General features: G+C 40.1%; 1 protein-coding gene across 1 annotated transcript in view; it reads left to right on the forward strand.

Moving 5' to 3' along the window:
• The window catches only part of SPMIP2 (sperm microtubule inner protein 2), a gene marked incomplete at both ends in the record, with an annotated part of 67,905 nt that overhangs the window by 44,586 nt on the left and 1,078 nt on the right, over nt 1-22,241 (forward strand). The window contains one exon of the mRNA XM_080675403.1: nt 93-151. Within this exon, the coding sequence (XP_080531529.1) occupies nt 93-151 (59 nt within the window). The remainder of the gene's footprint in view (nt 1-92; nt 152-22,241) is intronic.

The following is a 22,241-nucleotide window of genomic DNA, read 5'->3' on the forward strand; positions in this document are numbered from 1 at the left end:
TAATTTCCTACCCTCACTTCTCTTTTGATTAGGAACATGTTGGTGCCTTTTGAACTTGGAATTCAGATACATTAACTTTCTTCCTTTTACAGCATAAAGAACTAAGACGAGCTGCTAGTGATGCAATAAGCCACAGATACCAAAATCCATGGTAAGCATATATGAATGATTTTTTAATTAATTCATTTCCTTCCTAAATTCGTAAAAGCGTTGCTTTTTAAAAAACTTTTAAGTATATTACTGCTTTATTTCTTTTTTATTCCAAATAAATACAAAATTTTCACTATCTTTAGATTTTAATTAAAAGGAGGAAATGGGCAAAGCCAGCATAGACTATAGGGGAGAAAAAGAGAACCAGCCTGCAGCAATTAAGAACAGGGACTGGATGAGTAGGGTAGCTTTTACTATATAAATACTACTTTCAGTAGGAAACAACAATATAATTGTTTTTGGTAAAAAAAAAAAAAAAAAGAAGAAGAAGAAGAAAAGAAAAGCTCATTTCATGCAGTTGGCCTAGAAACCATCATAGTGGGTAATCTTGGTTAATAAATGGAATCCTACTGAAGTCACACAATGGCTTGAATTCACGCTATCTCAAGGCTGCCTGTAACCTAAATTAAACATGTCTGACTCAAGGTATGTTAAATTACAGGAAAAGAGTACATCTAGGCTTGTCATCTAGATGTAACATGTAATTCGGATTCCTAAGAGGGGAAGGAACAGCCAGCACGGCTCTACAAGACTTGGGATTTAGTAATGTCTTTGTTGGCCTTAGCTTTTGGGTGGCAAGGGTTTCTGGAGCCTAATTCACTTCATTTTTCACTGTTGGAGGATACAGCATTAGTATGTGCAAAATGAATAGATTGGAGGCTCTTTCTGCTCTAACACAACAACACAAACTGAGCCAAAAAGAGACAGACCCTCCATCCCCACGTCAAAAGTCTATTAGTTACTACAGCCCAATCTCAGGACCACAAAAGATCTCATTAGGCAATTCCTATAACTTATACATGAAGCATATCCTATGTTTAAAACCATAAGGAAATAGTTACAATTTATTGCACATTAAACACACGTTCTCATTAAAATATCCCACTTTGCTCAGATAATATTAGCATCTACCTACAAATGTGCTACAAAATATTTCAAGCCAACGCCCCCCCCCCAAAAAAAAAATAAACAAACAACACAAAACACATTAAAGACCACTGAAAATCAAAGAAATGTCAACAGGCATTGGTGATATAAGTGTGAAAATTTGCTGCATTTATTTAAACATAAAAAACTTGTTAGAAAGTATCTGAGAAATATTGAAGCTTGGAACATTTCCCATGGATGAAAGAATGTTGGCAGCATTCATTCCAGGAAATATGATACAGATTGTACCAGGTCATGAGGATTCAAAACATTTATGAAAATGACCTTGTACTTAGGGGACTATAGATTCAATTGGAAAACTGGATATATAGATAGGTAGGTAGATAGATATGAAAAAAATAACAAAACAATTTGCATATGTTGAGTGACAAATTAATAATGATAGTTATAACTAGAAAAGTTAAAACCAACATTTTTTTAGTGTATTGATGACCCCCTGGACTGGTCAGTAGCCTCTGGCTCAGGTCCTATTTGTAACTAGTTCAGATGTCAATCATCTAAATGCTGCCTCCCTCTGGAGACTTTACGCACATCCAAGTGCTTAAAAGACTGGGAAGATCTCCTGAATAGGCTACTGACTAGGACAGGCCCAGGTGTGCCCACTCCCTTGCGTTCTCTCAGTGTGACTGAGGGCTCTCTCTTTCCTGGGCAAGGTTAGTGCTTAGCCTCCCAGTTAATTTCCATGTTCTGACTTTCTTAGTCAACAACCGTCACTCACTAAATTCAGCACTTCCTGTGTTTGAAGCTATGCTAGATCCCGTGGACAGTGGTGAACGAAACAGGCCCAGTATATGCCCTTCTTGGAACTTGTATTCTAGGGGAGGAGAGAGACATTGAACAACTAAATGACTTAGGAACATTATTCTGTGTCTGATGCTTTTTAATGAAAATTTTTAAGTACAATATAATTCATGCTGTGGCAACAAATCAAATAACATACTAGTAAGCAGTATATCAAGAAAAAGTTTATATTCTGCTCTATTCCACCAAGTTTATGATAAAACATTTCATTACAAAGGCTATTTATGGGGTGTAAAGAGGCTTTACTGGACTGAGGGTTGCAGTAGTGTTCACCAAGAAGTAATTGTTAAACTGACTTTGAAAGGTGAGTATAAGCTCTTTTCTGGCAGAGGGAACAACATGCACAAGGCGCCGAGGTAGGAAAGAACATATCCAATTCGGACCAGTGCAGCTGGACGACAGAAACCAATGGGAGGATAGCAAGGTGAGGCTCAGATTTTGTAGAATCTTGTGTCCAGATTAGAGAATTCGAATTTTAATCTGGGAACAAAGATAATTTATTAGAAGATTCAAAAAAAGAAGCAACATGATTCAAATTTTTTCATAAGATCACCAGAATATTGGAGTCCTGTGTGGAGAATGGATTGAAAGGTGACAAGAACAGTAGTAAGAAGAGGCACTAGGAGACTATTTCATTTTTAACAGGCCCATCTTCCATTTTCAGTGTGCTTTGCAAAAGGGCCAAAATAAATAGTGATTACGGAGGGCTGTGGGAAGGACGAAGGATTTGATGGAGCTTTCAAAGAAACTTGGGCTTTCCATACATGGAAGAAGTTTGCTATAATGATGGGGAGTTAGAATGTATTCAGTACTCTGATGCAGCAGATTTTAACACCATCTTAATTGAATTTCAGAAGTTCAGTTACATGACCAAGGGCCCCAGGGCCCCAGAACTAACATTTCAGTCCAAGTAGACTGATTCCATTAACACGGGTTGGGATCTGGGCTTGGATGTGTTTTTTTAAAGGGCTCTCCAGGTAATCTGATGCACATCCAGGGTTGAGTACCACTAGTGAAGACTGAGAAAAGATGGGGACTGAGTCTTGGGTGGGGGCAGGGGGTACCCACACGGAGGACAAGATGAATGAGGGCCACTGAAGCAGAAAAGGAGCCTAACAGTGGGGCCCTTCAGACAACAGAAGGCTATCAAAAGTCATTGAAGAATTTTGAAGGAAATGGAAATTCAAGAAAATAATAACAAATATGTGAAAATTATCAGTGGTCTCAGAAAAAACACTGTAGGAAGACTAGGATGATATTAGTCAATACAACCAATGCTAAAGAATTTCTGTCTGCTGACATAACGGAGGCAAAATCCTCAGTGTTTTTGAGACTAGATGTCCAGTAAAGGACAATTACAGGATTTCCTCCATTCTGAGACGTACTTTAAAAATTTTAACTGTCTTGAAATCAAGATGTGTTTTATAATAGTTTATAAGTGTAGTGTACAAACCAGGCTCCTCTTTCTTTCCTCCCATGTGAACTTGTTATTACATCAATGGTGTGCCATACAATGTATTGCATCCTAACAAAAGTGTACTCCAACAAACGTGAAATGAAGAGCTGCTACTAGCCAGGTGCTCAGAACATTAAAAATTAATAAGCAGAGCTCAGCGGGAGTGGCTCAGGGGTTGAGCATCGACCTATGAACCAGGAGGTTACGATTTGATTCCCTGTCAGGGCACATGCCCTGGTTGCAGGCTTGATCCCCAGTGTGGGGCATGCAGGAGGCAGCTGATCGATGATTCTCTCTCATCATTGATGTTTCTATCTCCCTCTCCCTCTTCCTGCCTCTCTGAAATCAATAAAAATATTTAAAAAATTAATAAGCAGAGTCCTCACTCTGAAGTAGCTCACAGACTTTCAGGACAGACTGACACACAGCACATTTCCATACAATGTACATTGATGGAAAATGATTTACAGTAACTGGGTGTGGGTGTGAACTCTTTTTATTTCCTTCTGAATTGAAACATCCTCTTGTGCTAAATAACTGAAGTTTCTCTAGATATGTGATTTGATGGTTAACTCATTTTCATTCAGTTGTTTGCGATTGGTGTTTTACAGTCTGTACACACAGTATTTCTAATTTGAACAAAAAGAATAAAAAGCACAGATAGGAAATGGACAACCAGCTTACCGTCCAATTAAAAGAGGCCACAAGAGAATGTACGGCAGTGAATGGACAAGGCTTTTTGTTTGTTTGAGGGTGTAAGGACTGCTGTGAAAGTTACACACCGTTACTGAAAATTGCGGGGCATGGAAGTATCTTGTTTTTCTTTTTCCCTTGACACAGTGTTTGACAAAATGGGGCGTTCAATACATATTTGCAAACTCCAGTCCTTCTTGTTGTCATAACAGCATAAATTGGTATCATTCTGGCTGGAGAAGTTGGAGTTCAAGTCGTGATGACTTCCTGGGAGAGACCAAAGTTAAGCTGGTTTTAGAAAGAAAATTTTAGGAAAATCTCTGGCTGTCTACCTGAGTGAAATTTTTATCCGTGCAAATGAAAGAGTGCTGAGATTATGAAACCAACAGACTGACACGCAGCACATTCAACAGAATTATTCACGGGTAAGCAGCATTCCATAAAGGAGCTGCCGACAGGCCTCTGACCTAATGTCACGACCAAGCTGCCTCTTTGCCAACTGGGGGCTTGAAATATTTTCCACTTATTTGCCGGATTATAGATTTGTCTTGAGAATAATGTCTTAAGAAACACTTCAAGTTCCCATAATCTGCCATTGTCATTAGATGGGGGTGTGAAGGAGGCTGTCACCTCCCAGGTAAGGACAACCAAACTGGATGTCAGCCATGGAGGGGAAGAGCCACGTGAGCATTAAAGGATCAAATTAACCACAGCCTCCCCCAACTTCTCTCTTACTCAAGAGTCACAGAGACACAGCTCTTTTAAAATATGTTTTTATTGATTTGAGAGAGAGAGAGAGAGAGAGAGAGAGAGAGAGAGAGAGAGAGGAAGGGAAAGGGAGAGAAACCTCAATCAGCTGCCTCCTACACAACCCCTACTGGGGATGGAGCCTGCAACGTGGGCATGTGCCCTGACCAGGAATCCAGCTGGTGACCTTGCAGTGCATGGGACAACGTTCATCCAATTGAGCCACACCAGCCAGGGCATGAGACACAGCTCATGTTAGAGTGTTGGCTCTCCCAGTTGCCTTGACATAATCGTAAGATTCTTTAGGGAGCACCCACTGTCACGAGGTGCGCAAATGGCATAGCTGGAAGAGTGCTAAATCAAGAGAGCTGGTTCCACTGGGATCTACCTTTCCCGAAGAAATGATAGAGGAGATGCACAAAGGTTTAGCTCCAAGGAAGCCCCAAAGTGTTTGCAGTAATACAAAGTCAGAGATAACCTACTCCCCCCGCCCCCCAAATAGGGGATAGTAAGCAGCTACGAATCAGTATCTATACAGAAATTAAGAGCAAGGGTTTAAGTCCCAGCGTCACTACCTATTAGCTGTGATATCTTGGAGTTATTTAAGCATTTTATGCCTCAGTTTCTCAACCTTTAAAGTGATGGTAACAGGATCTACTCCACTGGGTTGTTGTATAGGCATGTTGTTATACATACAGCACTTAGAAAAGCACTTGGTGCATACTAAGTACTCAGGAAATAGTGTGACCATATCACTTACCACCCAAAACAGGACACTTGGGAGAATGAAACAGGAAGATAACTGAAATGGTCATAAGGAAACTATCCTGAGAAAACCAGGCCACTCTATTGATAAATGTTATCTATTAATTAATAAGTGAGGTACACCAAAATAATGTAGCAAAATGCATCTATGGAAATTCATGTTGTAATTTTAGTTAAAACAAATCAGTACAGAGATTCAAAACAGGTTAGACATTTCATATTATATATCTGAGTTAATCTCCCCAAAGTAGAACAAAAAGTCCAAGTGATGGGAAAAAATAAAAGAAAAAATATGAACATTAAAAAAATCAATTACAATTAAATTAGCCTAATCTCTAACTAGTAAGAGATGAGAGGAAACAGAAGGAAATCAATAACACAAGAAGATTTCTCAGAAGGGAGTAACATGAATTTCCAGATTGAAAGCCTCCACCAAAGTAAATTTTAAAATCTTAAATTGTCAAGGCTATGTCACCATGAAACTTCATTATGCTTGGATGAAGAGACAATTCTAAAGCCTTCCAGGGAAAAACTAGGATATATTTATAAAGGATCAGTAATCAAAGAGGCAGCATACTTCATTGTATATACAGCAATACCAGACTCTAGAGACTGTGAGGCAGTGACTCCCACGTCAGACAGAAAGTGACTTTCAACCTCTAATTCTATAACCAGCCAAACAATCAAGCAGGAAGGTAGAAAAAAGACATTTTCAGACATGTACTTGCTAAAAAAAAAAAAAAAAACAAACAAACAAAAGAAAACCACCTCAAAGCATTTTTTTCCTAGGAAGCAACTAGAGAATATTATCTAGCAAGACAAGGGGGGATAAATCAAGAAAAGAGAAAGGAATATTGATCCAAGAAACAGGAGTCACGTGACAGGCAAAGGGAATCCCCAAGATGACCTTAAAGGAAAGTACCAGGTATGTGACCACGCAGGGAACTAGAGGACTACTAATTCCGACAGGAGTGGGACCAGTGAGGACTCCAGAGGGAACACGTGTTATGTACTGATTTGGGTTAAGTTCCAGAAGAACCAAATAAGCTAAAAAGTGGCTGCATTTGGGGAAGAGAATATTGGCCAGGGAGCAGGGAGAAAGGGAATTTTAAAGAAGTATTATAAGCATTTTATTACTGCTTACATGCATTAGGTACCTGGGCCTAAATGATTACATTAAACTTGAAAAAAAAATTAGCACTACCTTAAGTACAATGTTCAAGCATTTTATTTTGATAAACATAATACTTATAAAATGGGAGAAATAGCAATAGTCAACTATGATTTTAGTAGTGAAGGACTCCTAAGTTGAAAACATTTCTGTTTAAAACCAGGACCTTTTAGCATTAAAAAATTAGTCCTTGCCCTGAATGAACAGGGCGTTCTGTTTCTGCAGAGGTGGACGGTGTGCTTGCGTTTGGCCTGCATTAGGCGGTGCCCAGAGAATGGTCTGTTTTATTCCATAATGAAATACTGCTGCCAAACCAGGTTGTTAGACCAGCACAGACTTAATGACAGCCACGATTTAAAATATATTGGTACAGAAATGCATGTTTTTCTTGGAGTTGTTTCCCTCAAAACAGCCATCAATCTTGACAGCTTTCTATTTTGAAGGCCGTAGCGCCTGGCACAGTGGAGGGATCTCCGTAAGCATGAAGTAGCAAAGTTCTGGGGATTTTGGATCATCAGCACCCGTTCCTACTTTGGCCCTTCAGGTCTGTTACTTAACAGCGATCTTCACATTTCCTTGCCCCAGCCTCCTCTGCCCTTGTCTTCTCTTCAGCTGGGCAGGGAGGGAGGAGGGCTCTCAGAAGCTGCGGGTGCTGTAGGGTCAGGCAAAGCTCCTGTGTCGCTGCTGTGCCACACAAGTAGTTGGTGCCCAGTTACCCAGTTGATAAATGCCCAACTTCCATCTATGTGCCAGGCACCATGCCAGGCCTGGGGTTTCAGGAGTGAACCAGACAGACCCAGTTCCTGCTTCTTTACAGCCTATCAGAAGTAGCCTAGCATATGCTTGATAATTTACTTGTAGGAGGCACAGCAGTGTTTGTTGTTGAATGAATGAACATTGCTCATCTCAGGACGGAGCACTTAGGGCAAAGGGATAAGATGCAACCATTTAAGAAAAACTACTGTTTTTGAGAGAGAAAGCAGCTGAAGAAGGGACAGTGCTGGTATTCTTAAGAAGAAAACGTACCAGGCTGTCACTTGCCCAGATGGGGAAAAATTCAGTTCATTTCAGAATGTGGCCCTTTGCGGCAAATTACTCCCATGTCATTGATGAGCTAAACGAACATCAAAGTGTGTTAGAAAGAAGCACTGTCAACCCACTGGCCTAGCATCTCAGTATTTCACACATCAGAACTGTGGCTCTCAGAGGCTGTTTCAGGAGACTAGGGCTACTGACAAAGCAGATGCTGCAATGACCACAAGCTACTAATAAACAGAGGGGCTAAGCTTTTAGGCTCAGGCAAATGGACTTCATGTACTGAAAAGAATGCAAAACAAACAAACAAAACAACCTGTTACAACTATTTGGATTGTTGTTATTTCTCTATTATCTATTCAATTTTGCAAAGCCACAAACATGTCCTGATCATGGTAATTTCAAACTTTCTTTTATTACCAAACAAAAGGTCAATCATATCACCTAGCTTATATCTATATTGCCAGATGAAACAACAACATAGTAATCATCCATTCCATTTTTATATGTTACTACCATTTCTGCTTTTCCTTTGTTGTTGTTTGTTTTTTTTTAACGTTTCTTTTAAGACTGCTGATAATTTCAGATTTTTATAACTGGAAGGTCGTATAAGCAAGACTTTAGAGTTGGACCTAGTTGGGTTAATCCCCTTATTTTATGAAATGTAGATGCTCTCTGCACCTCAGTTCCAAGGGTAAAAAGGAGAATGATAATAGCTACCACCTGGAGTTATCTTGAAAATGAAGTCAACGTTATGTAAAGTCCCCAGCACGGATCCGACACAGAGAGGGTCTGAGGATACAGAGGTCAGACTGTGGCATTAAACCACAGTTGAGAGATTATGTCATCACTTTATCTTTTAATGTTGTCTCATACTTATAATATGAGCCTAAAGATCCTCTTGTACTTATCCTCCATAATTCTAATTCAGTTTTCAATGGTATCACTTTCGTTCTTTATTCCATCCAGATTACAGAGAAGTGGAGTACCCAGGAAATAAGACACAGTTCCTGCCCTCAAAGAGCTTATCCTATAGTGGGAGGAAGAGACAAGTAAACAGATACTTATAGTAGGGTATCTCAGGACGCACGCAGTGATGGAAAAATTTGGTCAACCAATATGTACTGATTAGCTATTTGTGCCTAGCACTATGCTTGATGCTGGGTTTAGATATTTAACAAAGTGTAACCACTAAGTGCAACGCCTGTTACAACAGGGAGTATTTTAGTGGGCACGATGGAAATATGTATTTGGAAATCTAAACTTTGAGAAGGGGTCAGAAAAGCTCTCTATGGTCCCCTGAGCTTGGAGGACAGGTAGGAGTCAGCTTCTAGAGTTGCTGTATTTAGGTTCCAAGATGCTCTCATTTTAGGGATGGAACTTCACACGCTCAGATGAATTACCTTGAAGCACAATTACCACATATTTGATAAAAAACATTTCATTTTTAGCCTCTATCACGATGTATAAAGATGGCAGGGTTTCTACAGAGCCTTGCAGCTTGTTTTCTGGCTAGTAGCTTAAAGGCTAACTCATTAAAATTCAAAGTTGAGGTACATGGTGGGTGGCAGAACAAATGTTTTCTTCACTGAGCAGAGATAAGGCCTTTAAGACAGTTTCTCCCAGAATCAGAGTCCCTCCTTGCAGCTATTCAGTAAGACACGATTCAGGCAGCACCTGCTCCAAATCTTCCATGACACCACCCAACTCTTTCTCGGGCTAGATGCATATGATAATCACAACAAGAAAAAAAAAATAGCAAAGCATTACTGGTTCCACACTTGGCTTGACATATCTTACCTATGAGATGTACCTTATATCTGACTTCTCATTTATAAAATAGCTTAATGTAAATATAAAGTTTAAAAACAAACAAAATGAGTATCCAGTTGATGACTTAACCCACAGAAAGGAATTATTTGAAGAGATTTTTAAAGCACAGAAATTTGAGTATAAATCTCTAGTAGGGTGTATTCTAAGAATAACAAGAACTGCTAAAGGCTTGGTGGAAGTGTTGGTAATGTTACTCTGGCTTTGCTTGGGTGTGATGTGAGCAATGATGTGATTACTAGTATTCAATTATTCCTGGTTTGGTTGAGTAACAGGATTCTTAGAGTGGGAGGAAGAAAATATAGATGTTAACATACCAGAGCTAAAAAACAAATCCTGAATTTGATTGGAAGATATATGTGTACATATGTGTATGATAGTGTGCATTTAAGTATCTATTTTCATAGTTCTATTCACCATAAAGGCCTAGGCATGGGAACTAGCCCCCCCTACCACTCAGTTCTACTCTTCAAATACCTTTTCCACTAAAAGGAATCAGGTTTCTTGAAGAAATGGTTGATTCTGTATTTGGAAAAGGAAATGGGAAATATGACCTAGTACTCCCTGCCATACCAGGTGAGGAAGCTATCCAAGACCACCACAGTCTTGTCTAAGGGAAGCCAAACTTGAAGAGACTCCCACCTGCCCAAAATAGGACACCTTGAAAAAGGGTATGGTGACTGCAATGGACTCAGATACATCTACCTGCACATACATATACATGAACATTCATGAGTTCATAATGTCACCTGAAAATCCACAACAAACTGGTCACATTGGAGGAGTCCCATGAATCAACTTATTTTGAAAATGAGTAAATAAAAGGAAAGAATCAAACATTAATTCTGCCTTTCCACTACAAATGGCACCACTGCAAACCTAATAGAAGATGAAGGGACTTAAAAAAAAATCAAGTCATCCAGCTAACACATAAAGAAGGAATAAAAGAATTAGGACAGCATCATTTTGCAAGTGCTAATAAATTAATAAATCCAGGTACTAATCATCAATGGCTGCCAAAATCAGAACAGGGTGGGGCAAAAGTAGGTTTCCGGTTGTTCATATAGAAAACAATACAATACTTAATAAATAATAAACAAGAAAAACTGTGTTTCACTTCTCACAACTATAAACCTACTTTGCCCCACCCTGTATGCGCCTCTTGATGAAAGCACACCACCACCTGGAAAGTAGTTGTTATGGGCTGACTTGTCCTCCCAAATTCATAAGTTGAAGTCCTAACCCCTAGGACCTCAGAATGTGACTGTATTTGGAAACAGGTTCTTCAAAGAAGTAATTAAAATGAGGTCGTTAGAGTGGGCCTTAATCCAATATGACTGGTGGGAATCTTCCTTATGTGAAGATTTGAACCCAGACCAGCACAGAGGAATGGCCACGGAAAGACACAAGGGGAAGATGGCCATCTACAAGGAGAGAGGCCTCAGAACAAACCAGTCCTGCTGACACCTTCATCTTGGACAGCTGGCCTCCAGAACTGAGAGAAAAGACCTTCCTGTGGTAAAAGCCATCAGTCTGTGGTGCTGCATTATGGCAGTCCTAGCCAACTATACACTAGTCTTGCCCCCAAAACCTACTTAGGTCAGGCCTCTAAATCCAACTGACAATGTATATGTAGGAAGTCAGAAGACAGCAGAAAATGCTAACTGACAACATGGGGATGCTATCAGAAAATGCATTGTGGGAAATTTTATAGGACAAATGGAAGCAAAATTTTTATGAAACAAAATTTATTTCTTCAACAAATAGTAGAAGGAGAAGGAAGAGGAGGAAAAAGAGGAAGAGAAGGAGCGGGGAGGAGAAGGAGAAGAGAAACTTATTTGGATTCTGTTTCTAACAAACAAACTGCCAAAAGTCATAACATTTATGAGAAAATTAGAATTTTGAAGTCTGAATATTTGGTAAAATTGTTATATTTTTAGGAGAAAAAAATGGCCTTGTGATTATGTTAAAAAGGAATTTTTATATTTTTCAGTTATACCAGAAAGATAGGAGGATTAGAAAGTAGGATAGGAATGAAATAAGATTGGCTATAAATGGATAATGTTTGAAGCTGTGTGATGAATACTTAGGAATCTTTAAACTATTTTGTGTATATTTACATTTCCAAAGTCACTAAAAATAAACTATCAGCTTTATCTTTAGTTCATGAAGGTCAAGATGTTCCATTTGGATAGGTAAGCTGGTCCCCAAACTAAATTGATTCAATACTGTGATAGTCTCCCAACTCACCTCCACCTGCCTTGCTGCCAAGCCACATAAATCAACACAGCTCGCCTTCCTTCCTTCTGTTGTGTTCTGATACTCACACAAATAACAAGTGACGCCCAGGAAGCGGCCCTAAGCAGAGAGGCCCTGGACTTGTTATCTCAGGAGCCCTGAGCTGTGGAGATAGGCAGTCCTTCCTGCATATCTTATATAAACTCTCTCCTATCTCTGGCAACATCAGGAATTACAGTCAACATTCCTAATAGGTGACCCTAGTCCATCTGGTACACTGCATTTCTGGCAAGATTTTGGACAGCTGTCCCAGAGCCTCTGTGCAAAGTGAAAGTCACTTCATATTAGTCATTAAAAAATACTGAATGGAAGTCAGTAAACACCTCTGTGTATTTCTACATCGTGGACAGACGCTTGGCAACAGGAACCTTGTGGAGTATGTTATTCCTTAGAGGAAGATGACATGCTTGATTCAGATTGCACAGCCCCTGTCACAGGAAGCCCAGCTGGCGCCCATAAGGGCAACCGGCAAGTGCTGGTGACGTGGGTGTGGCAGGGACAGCACTTTCCCCATTCTGGAGCTCGGGGGAGACAATCTGGCAAAGTAACAAAGACGTGTTCACTTCGGGCAATGTGAGATCTCGCTTGCTTCTATTAATTCTTTACTTAAATATGGTGTTCGAATACACAAGCCTTTCAAATACAGGGTTCAATTGCCTGTGAAATGAAAGCAATAAGTCGAACCAAAAGTATCACGATCTGAGGTTTGAAGCATATGGTGTGTGTCATTCTCCAGAACCACACAGCTTAGATGCTCTCCTAGAGAAAGCTCAAGAGCAAGCTTTTTATTTCTTTCGTGTGTGTGTGTGTGTGTGTGTGTGTGTGTGTGTGTGTGTGTGTTAATTTTGTTTTTATGCAATAGTCACAGTGTACAGAGCAAAGGACTCCGTACTTGGGGGCATGTTCTAAAATAGGCACAATGGCTCAAAGAGAGTAGTGATCATCAAACTTCATGGTTTGAATCTATAATTAAAGATAATTAGCAATGTTACACCCGCATACAATATTATATGATTAATAGCATAGATAAAGCAAATAAAAAAATGTACTAATTATCTGCCCAGGTTTTTTTTTTTTTAAAAAAAATGTCCCCCCCCCCCCCCAAAAAAAAGGAAATGTTTTAAGTAAATGTTGTTTAATGAGTGTGCTCCAGGGACTAGGGTGAGTTGAATTTTCCAGCTAACTGGTGGACAAATAGTTAACACTGTCACTTCCCCTTCATAGGCAAGAACACTTTTCTATATTGGAAGACTACATTTTCTTACATTACGAAGAAATCAAGTTGAGTATCTAGAAGAGACTAATTTCTTTCTGATTAAGGACATTTGTGATTAAGGATATTGTAGAGATTCAAGATTACCATTCCAGCGTGAAATCTTACACAGGAGGGACAATATAAGCTATTAGATGAGTGTATATTATTCCCTGATTTTGTTAGTTGTTTGTTTATTTATTATTGACTGTTGGGAGGGAGGATGGAAGAGAGAGAGAGAGAGAGAGAGAGAGAGAGAGAGAGAGAGAGAGAGAGAGAGAGAGAGAGAGAGGAGAGAAACATTGACATGGATCAGCTGACTGGCAATGGCTGTCCATCTTATGTGAGCCTCGAGGGCATTTCAGCATCAGTTTCAGGTGGGATGCAGCGTGATGTGGCTTGAGTGGTGCAGAAGAAAGAAGGGATGCTGAGAGTACATGTTTATGAAAGCAGCCAAGCTCAGTGTATCCTGGGCCCCAGTGCCATCCATAGGTGATCCCAAAAGGAGAGACGGATATTGGTGGAAGGTCAGTCCTCATGGAGCCTTCTGGCAGCGTGCTGCCATGGCAGGAACTGGCTGCAGGGACCACCGGACCAGGCAGCGTCTTTTCACCCCAGGCTTCCAGCTCTCAGTGTCTTGCCCAGCTACATCAAGGGCCGGGCTTTTTCTATGTAAAAGGAAAATAGATAGTCTTGCTTTTAGTTATCTCCTTCTGTCTTTTAAAAATAGCATTCAGGCATTGTTCTTCTGTCTGCAGTAGCCACACTAACAATTAGGGAAGACTTCCCTTGTGTTTTTTCAAACACTTCTTTGGGAAGCGATTTCATTTTTTTTTCCCCTTGAGACAGTAATGTTTCATACTCAGATGACTCACACGGTCGTGTTTATAAATTAAAATAACCCTATCAACTTCTGCAAAATAGTTTGTGCCTGTAGATAACACAGACGCACTTAAGACACGTTTGCTCTCTTGGAAAGGAGGGAACTAATAAACAAGAATACAAAATTCAAGCAGGTATAAGTTTTATCTTCTACATTTTATCACCAATGGTTAACCTTGGATGTTTATTGCAATCACATAACCTCCTAGTAGCCATTTCACTGATTCATAGGTACAGCAGTAAATGAGCAATTGTTTATTCATATACTAATATCTTGGTCCTTCTGCCGTGGGTCTATCTTACATAGACTACTGGCTTCCTGTGTGGTCTCCCAGGGATACCGAACCCATACAGACCAGGTGTCTGCTCAGTACACTCTGGCTATGACTCTTATCTAAAGACAGGATCAACAATATAGATAACTTCTGGATCTTTGCGGCTATAAATTTCCTCAACTATTGTCCTAATCACCCACTTGGATATTACTTTGGCCCTTTGTCTTAAACAGGTTAATTTATAACTCAGAGGTAACTGAAAATTAAACAAGAAAGCATCACACATGCCTTCTAAATAAACCTGTGTAAACTCCTTTGGATATGAATTACTAAAAATTAGCTTTCTTTTATAAGCCTCTGTCTCTTTCTATTCATCAAGGGTCTCCTGAGCAACAACTAACCTAGGAGAGATTCCATTAGCATTATGATTTTTTTCTCTACTGGTAACTGCTAAATTTAGTTGTGCACTCATTTTGTTTGTCCAAGTATGAAATATCAAGATAATTTCATTTTTTAATCATCTCCATGACAGCAGTTGTTTCAGAATCAAATAAGTGTTATCCCAGAGGATTAAGATGAAAACCTTTTGAAAATAAGACACAACTTCCTCACATATGATTTTATAAGGACAGGGAGGGAAGGAAAATCAATGTGTAAGAAATAAGGTTGTGTTTAACTAAATGATGATGTAGCTGAAAGTGATCTACAGTATCCCAATTTCCTCAGGTCCTCCTTTGTGGTACCTTCAAGATATGTTCTCTAGAAAGGGCCAGGTCATAATGCTTTATAGTAACACGCCCTGCCTGTGGGCACTGGAAGTCTGGTGTCTGGTTGTAGAATAAAAGGCAGCAGCAAAGGAGGGTAGAAGGAAGTATTTCCTCAGGCAGCCGGAGTCTCTGAAGTTAAACCACCTATGCACCTGCCTGTGTCATCGAAACACCCACTCCATCTATGTAGAAGGCCAATTCCAAAAACAAAAATTCTATTCAAAACATCTTTAAAGCCCCAATTAGGGCTTTCATTCCTTGGCAGACTCTGGCTTGAGGTGTAGACTAACTACACCACAAATGCAGAAAGATCTTTAAAAAACAGGAGGCTTGTTTTCCTGCAAATGTTCCAAAGAGAAAATAACAGGGAGAGAAGGGCTGTTCTCTCAGAAAGCACAGATCCTGCCAAATGGTTTCTAAATGTGTTTCTCCAAAATTTCCACGGGCCATCGGTGGCTTTTGAATACTTCCGGAAATGGAAGGAGTAGAAATCAATGACCCTGTGAGAAAGCAAACATTTAAGGGAACTAGCTGGCTGGGAAAACAGGTAGTCATGCTTTTAAGTCACAATATAGACACGGTAACAGTCCTCTTCACAGGCTAGACATACATAGAGTTACATCACTTTATGTTGCTGCAAGAAAAAAGCTGAAGCCCTAAGGGGAAGCTTCCTCCTATTTCTCTACTTGAGACTCAAGTGAAGAACGGTTTTGGTATATATATATATATATATATATATATATATATATATATATATACTGACTCCCTGGAACTCACACAGTTAACAACTTGTTTCTTTAACTTTGGAATCCCAAAGACATTAATTTTACCACTTAATAGAACTATTTTTAGTCAACCAGAGGGAACCCAGGAGACCTCAAAACAGAAGAAAAAGGTTTGTTCTTGGGCAAGACTGACGCTGGGTGGTCAATCTCCAGAATAAGCAGCTATTTTGATCGATTTAGGTAAACATTCATTCACGCCAGTTCTTTGGCCAACATACAGAGAGTTCATTGAATTGTTTGGTCATAAATCAAAGTGGCTGCCCCGGGGTCTCCTGCAGGCTCAGATTGAGTCACAGAAAGGCAGGAACCCGAGGACCAAGCAGAGCAACCCCCCTAACAAGTCCCCTCGTCAGCTGTCCACGGTATTTTTCCTGGCAGAAGTGTCCAAATGAAAGTCCAGTTTGTCCCATTGCCTTTAGACAGTTACATAAGCAAGGTCCAGCCAGTCATTTCCTAACTTAGTGCCGAAGTCTGTTTTATCTTCTAACTCCATTTCTTGCTGTCCAGGCTCTTAGGAAAATTCTAGCCACTGCCCAAATAACCAACAGGTTTTTTTTTTTTTTTTTTAAGGAAAATATGGACGTGTTTTATGGTAAAAATAATTCATGCTCACAGTTTTAAAAATTCAAACAACAAAAGAGTGTATGAATGTGAAATCAGTTCCACTTCACTCCAAATCCCCTATCAGGTGTCCCCCAGTCTCCTTCGCTGGAGATAAATACAGAACATATTTTTGTATCTTCATAGAAGCAAGCAAAATCGACTGAAAACATGTTCTATGTTCAGGATCTCTGCTAGACACTGAAAAAAGTGAGACATGGATCCTTGCCTTTACTCACAGATTTACTGTGGGCAAGAGTCAACATAACATCAAGTGTAACAGGTGGGAACAATGTACTGTGGGAACGCCGGCAGTCATGGTTGTGGCCCAGTGTAGAAGCTGGGGTCACCATTCAGGAATGCTCTGTGGTAACATGAGTTCCATTTTTAAGGCTGAGTGGGAAATCAAAAGGAGAGCTTGGCGGTGGGGCCAGGAAAGAAATTCCAGCCTTAAGAATCACATCACATAAGCAAAAAGAAATCACATGGAGAAGTGAACCTTCATGGCTCCTTGTTTGATGGGTAACACATAGGATATTGGTTTGGGGGGTATGGGGGAAATTGCAGTCCAGGGGCCAGATTGTGTAGTGTTTTAAATTTCATACTAAAGATCTTGTGCTAATGTCTATAGGCAATGGACTGTTTTAAAAAAATTAAGTAAGGAAGTAATATACTCAAACCTGTGTGTTAGAAAGAATTCCTGGCATGGAACAGTAGTAGAAGACTGTTTGCTGAGTGGCTGGAGCAGAGAAAGGAGAGACTGAAGGAAGGAAGACACATTAAGTGGTACTGGGATACTGGCAATGATGGGAGCCTAAATTCTCGTCGGTGAGACAGTTTGGAAAAAGAGTCAGCGAGACTTGGCAAGCAAATCTATGTGGGGGAATGGAGCAGATGTAAAAGTCAAAAGCAATTCTGATATGTCTCTTGAGTGGCTGGGTGTATGGTTATGTCATTGTCCAAAAATATGGACTAGAGGAAAGAGAGGGCATTTGGGGCCAGATGGAGAGGAAGCAGGGCATGTGTGTGGGGATGAACTGAGAGGCAGCATCCTGTGAGGACAACATAGTCAACATCTACTGGATTTGTAATATGTCCCTGATACTGTTTTCAGTGCTTTGTAAGTATTAACTCATTTAGTCCTCCTAAAGAGCAGGTGTTATAATATTATGATCTCCATTTTACAGATGAAGTATTTGCATGTTTAGAATCAGAAAGCTCTGAGTTCAAATCCCAGATCTACTGCTTTTTAGTTGTTTGATCTTGGATAAATGACTTAATTTAATCTCAGATATAAAAACTAGGAGATGATACCTATCATCTGGGATTTTTATGAAGACTAGTGGCCCAGTGTACGGATTCATACACATTGAAAGGAACTTAATTAGAAGAAAGATTCGTGCAGTAATTACGTTACTGCATAAAAATTACATGTCAAAATAGTATATTGACGACAACGCTTTCTTTCAGCTTCAGAGGTATGTTGTGTCAATAGTTGGTCTTCAGATACATTCTGGCATCGAGTGCAATTGGCGCAGGTGAGAGCCTTATATGTATTGTGCATGTGTGAGTCAACTTTTTTAAATTGCCAGTGTGTGTCATATGTACTGGCCGTTCAGTCAGTCGGATGGACGGTCGGTCACTTAGCCTTTTATATATATAGAAGATTAGAGGTAATGCATATGAAGCAACTAGCATAGTGTCTGGAAGCTCATGTATCTGAATAAGTGCTAGATGTTCTTATCAGCTATGAGATATCCTGGTATTAGGTTCAGTAAAAAAGCTGGGAATTTTTGTGTAGGTTGTGAAGCTAAAAGTAAAGATTTTAAACAGCAGTATGTTGGTATTGGTTAGTTCCTAGGGTATAAATACTATTCCCTGCCTGGTCTGGAGATGGGTGATAGTGTACCAAGAGATGAGAATCATGGGGATTTCTGGGGAACACCAATGGTAAAGAAACAAAAAGAATAGAAGATTCTTCCCCAAAGAAATATAGATGAAGCAATATGAGAGATAATGGGGATGGGGTGGAAATGAGAGATTTGTTATAGACAAAAAGTCTGGTTAAATAAGTAAATGCAGAGAAGGAGAGCCAGGTTTCCTACTGTAGAAAAGAGTTACAAATATGACAAGAGAGAGAAGGAGAATGAGCCCTCTGATGAACCCTGTGCAATGCTGTCTGAGATAGCTGCATGACAGTGACAACCCTCGTAATCAGATCTTGAATTCTAAATACAATTTTCCACTAAAAGGAACTAGGGTTCCTTCGAGAAATGGATTATTCCAGGGCTAGGGCAGGGAAAGTTGAACCTGGAACCTTTTTTTGTGCTAAAAATTTAAGGAAATGCTCAAAGAATGACAGGGACATGTTGAAAGGACTCAGAAGCCAGATTGAAAGGGCTCCCACCAGCCAAATCTAGGACAATTTAAACATGAAAATGAACATTATAAATGGATTATAAGAAATAAGTGGCCCAGCCAGCATGGCTCAGTGGTTGAGCATTGATCTGTGAACCAAGAAATCATGGTTTGACTCCCGGTCAAGGGCACACGCCCAGGTTGTGGACTCGATCCCCAGTAGGGGGCATGCAAGAGGCAGCCAATCAATGATTCTCTCTCATCACTGATGTTTCTATCTCTCTCTCTCCCTCTCCCTTCCTCTCTGAAATCAATAAAATGTGCTTTTTAAAGTTTAAAAAAAATAAATGAATAAGTTGAAAGTTTGACATGGAATGAGAGTTTACATAATGTCAAAGTATTTTCTGACGAAATACTAATAACAAAAGGGAAAAGTGATTTCACAAGGCAGGGGCCTGGCCAACACTACTTTAATCAAGTGACCCACGGGGATCTCACCAGACCTGGGACAGTCACACCATGGCCATTCTGTGTTATTCTTGCTCGGGGAGGTCTAACCTGAAGCTAATCAAGGAGAAACAAAATCAATCCACACCAAGGGACAGCTACAAAATAACTGGTCTGTGCTCCTAAAAGCTTCATGGCTGTGTGACAATCGCAGGAGGACTGAGACTTGGTTCCAGGTTGAAGGAGACTGAGGAGAGGAGAAAACGAAAGGCAACGGGTGCTTCCCAAATGGATCCCTTTGCAGAACGGACATTATTGGGACAATTGGCAAAATGTGACTCATGTCTGAGGCTTAGATGATAGTCATTCAAACAAGGGAACATTCTGAGTTCCTCTGATTTTGATGGTTATACTGAGGTTGTATAGCATGTCCTGGTTTATAGGAATGACATACCCAAGTACTTGCGGATGATGGGTATTATTGTCAATGACATACCTTCAAGTGGTTCAGGAAAAAAAATTATTGTATTGTGCTTGCACGTTGTATAAGCTTGAAATGATGTCAAAAAGGAAAAGATCTGACCCTTCACAGTTAATAGTAAGAATATTACAATGAGAATGTTTGGTTGCTTTGTTTGTTTTGGGGGGTCGCACGAGTGTGTGGTGGCTGTTGGGCCTTTGTCAGTAACAGCGAACCATTACCCATGGCCTAGCATCCATGCTCCAGCTGGACCCCAACCTGCTGCTTCTTGGTTTCCTTCTCTTGACTTTTGGGGCTCCTTTGTAAATCAGAACGGGTGTGTGTAATTCTCCATAGTGAACATGGCTGCTATTTCTTTAAGACCCTTAAAATCTTGGAATTACAACTAACTTTTAACTTTCATGGCTCCTGGTGATTCAAGATTCAGGGACACAGGGTAGTGTGAATTTAAAAAAAAAAAAGATTATAAAATATCTTAGTGCTTAAATGAAGGCAAACTACAGGCAATGTTTTTTTTTTTTCTAAACTATTCAGTATAATTGCTTCTATAACACATTACTTTTAAGAAAATGTAGCACATTTGCATGAAATGGTTTTCCTATGAACCATTTATCAAGGTAATATGAATTATAAATAATGCCCATCCCTACATTCTAACCATTAGCTATCTTGCCCTTTCAACTTTCTTGAAATTATCCCCAGCTATTGATCTGTACTTGCAAATAACAAACCAGACTGTAGGGATCCATTCCTGCACACCTGCCATTGGTGGGAGGGGAGGAGGCGGCTGCAGGTGAGTGGAGGGGGGTGGGATCACCTTGAAAGTGATGCCAAGTGGTCCTGGACATACTGGGGAGAGTACTTAGTCAAATATATGACTGTTTAACCACTGTGCTATACACCCGAAACTAATACAAAATAATATTGAATGTAAAGTATTATTAAAAAATCATTATTTTTGATTAAAAAAAGAAATTTCATTCTGATCTCCCTCCCTTCCTTATTACTCTATCCATCACAGATTAGTTGAGTGTCAACTACGTGTCAGGCAGGGTAACGGGCACTGGAGCCGACGATGAATGAGACACGTTCTGGGCCCTTTAAGGAGCACTGGGTTTGGAGGCTTGGGAATTTAAGTCTATTCTACGAGTTTCTACAAAAGAATTCAAATGTCATGTGCTGTGGAAGGAGAGAAATTGCTGCCTGATAGGCATAGGGAAAGGCTTCACAGAAAAGCTGACTTAAAGCCCAGGAAAGGAGGAGGGAGGGCTTACAAGCAGAAGGAAAGGTTGAAGCAGAGTCTGAAGGTCTGAGAGTGTGGCTCCGTCAGAGCTCACAGCGGGGCTAAGTGCACAATGAAGCTCTGTGTGTGTGTGTCTGAGAGGAGGGAGGGCGAGAGGGCAGGCCAGAAAGGCCCCTGTGGGTACACCATTTAAAAAAAAGAGAGAAAAAACAGTCAAAAAGCAAATAGCAACAATAAACACCCCTGTGCGCTCAGCTGAAGAGTCTGAACTTCATTCTGTGGGGTGTCAGGGAGGGTGTGCTGGAGAGTGATGGTCAGCTCTCTCCCCGCAGGGACTCTGATTCCAGCCAGTGGGGAGGGAGTGTCTGCCCTGTGCACCTTGAGGATGGATGGCCTCTCTCTGCACTCAGCCCTCTGCTTAATGTTACCTCCCCCTCTCCCACCTCCCCTCACAAAAATTGCATGCCCACATTTTCTGTTCCTTACCTGGATTTATTTTTCTTCATGGTACTACCCAAACATTTGACTTCCTTATGTCTATTTCTGTCTCACACTGGCACATACGCTCTAAGACAAGTATGTCAAACTCACGGCCCGCGGGCTGCATGCGGCCCATAATGCATATTTTTGCGGCCCAGGCAATATAACGGTACATAAGAAATGTTTTAATAAAAATTTTGTAACTTAATTTTTACAATATCCTGTTATATATAATTTTTAATAATGAATGACAATGTTCGCTCATGACTGATTACTGTAATCGTGTTGCATTCATGTCCCTTATGTGCCTTACGCTCTGGCGCACATTTCTCTCCACTAATACTGGCAGCGAATATTTTAGCAGCCGATTGCCACGTCATTAGTCTTGTACTGACTTGTTTGGTGTGCGCAACAGGAAATATTTCGCTTTTGGAGAACAAGAAAAATCGGTTTATTTGCGTTACGCTTATTAATTTGTGCAGTTATTCAGTGTCTGGTAAGTTTACGTTCAAGAAAACATATTAATTTTTACTAAGCTGTTCTATTATTTTATGTTAATGATTACTCATTTATTTCAGCCTTTGTATTCAGCATGTCTCTATTGAAATAAACCTACGTTTCTATGAAAATTGAAGCTGTTGGGTTTTTTTGCGGCTCACATAAACTTAAACCTTGTTTATTTTGCCTGTGTTAGCCTTTGAGTTTGAAATGCTTGCT

The sequence above is a fragment of the Plecotus auritus genome (assembly GCF_963455305.1).
Source record: "Plecotus auritus genome assembly, chromosome: 6".
In the NCBI taxonomy this organism is placed as follows: Eukaryota; Metazoa; Chordata; class Mammalia; order Chiroptera; family Vespertilionidae; genus Plecotus; species Plecotus auritus.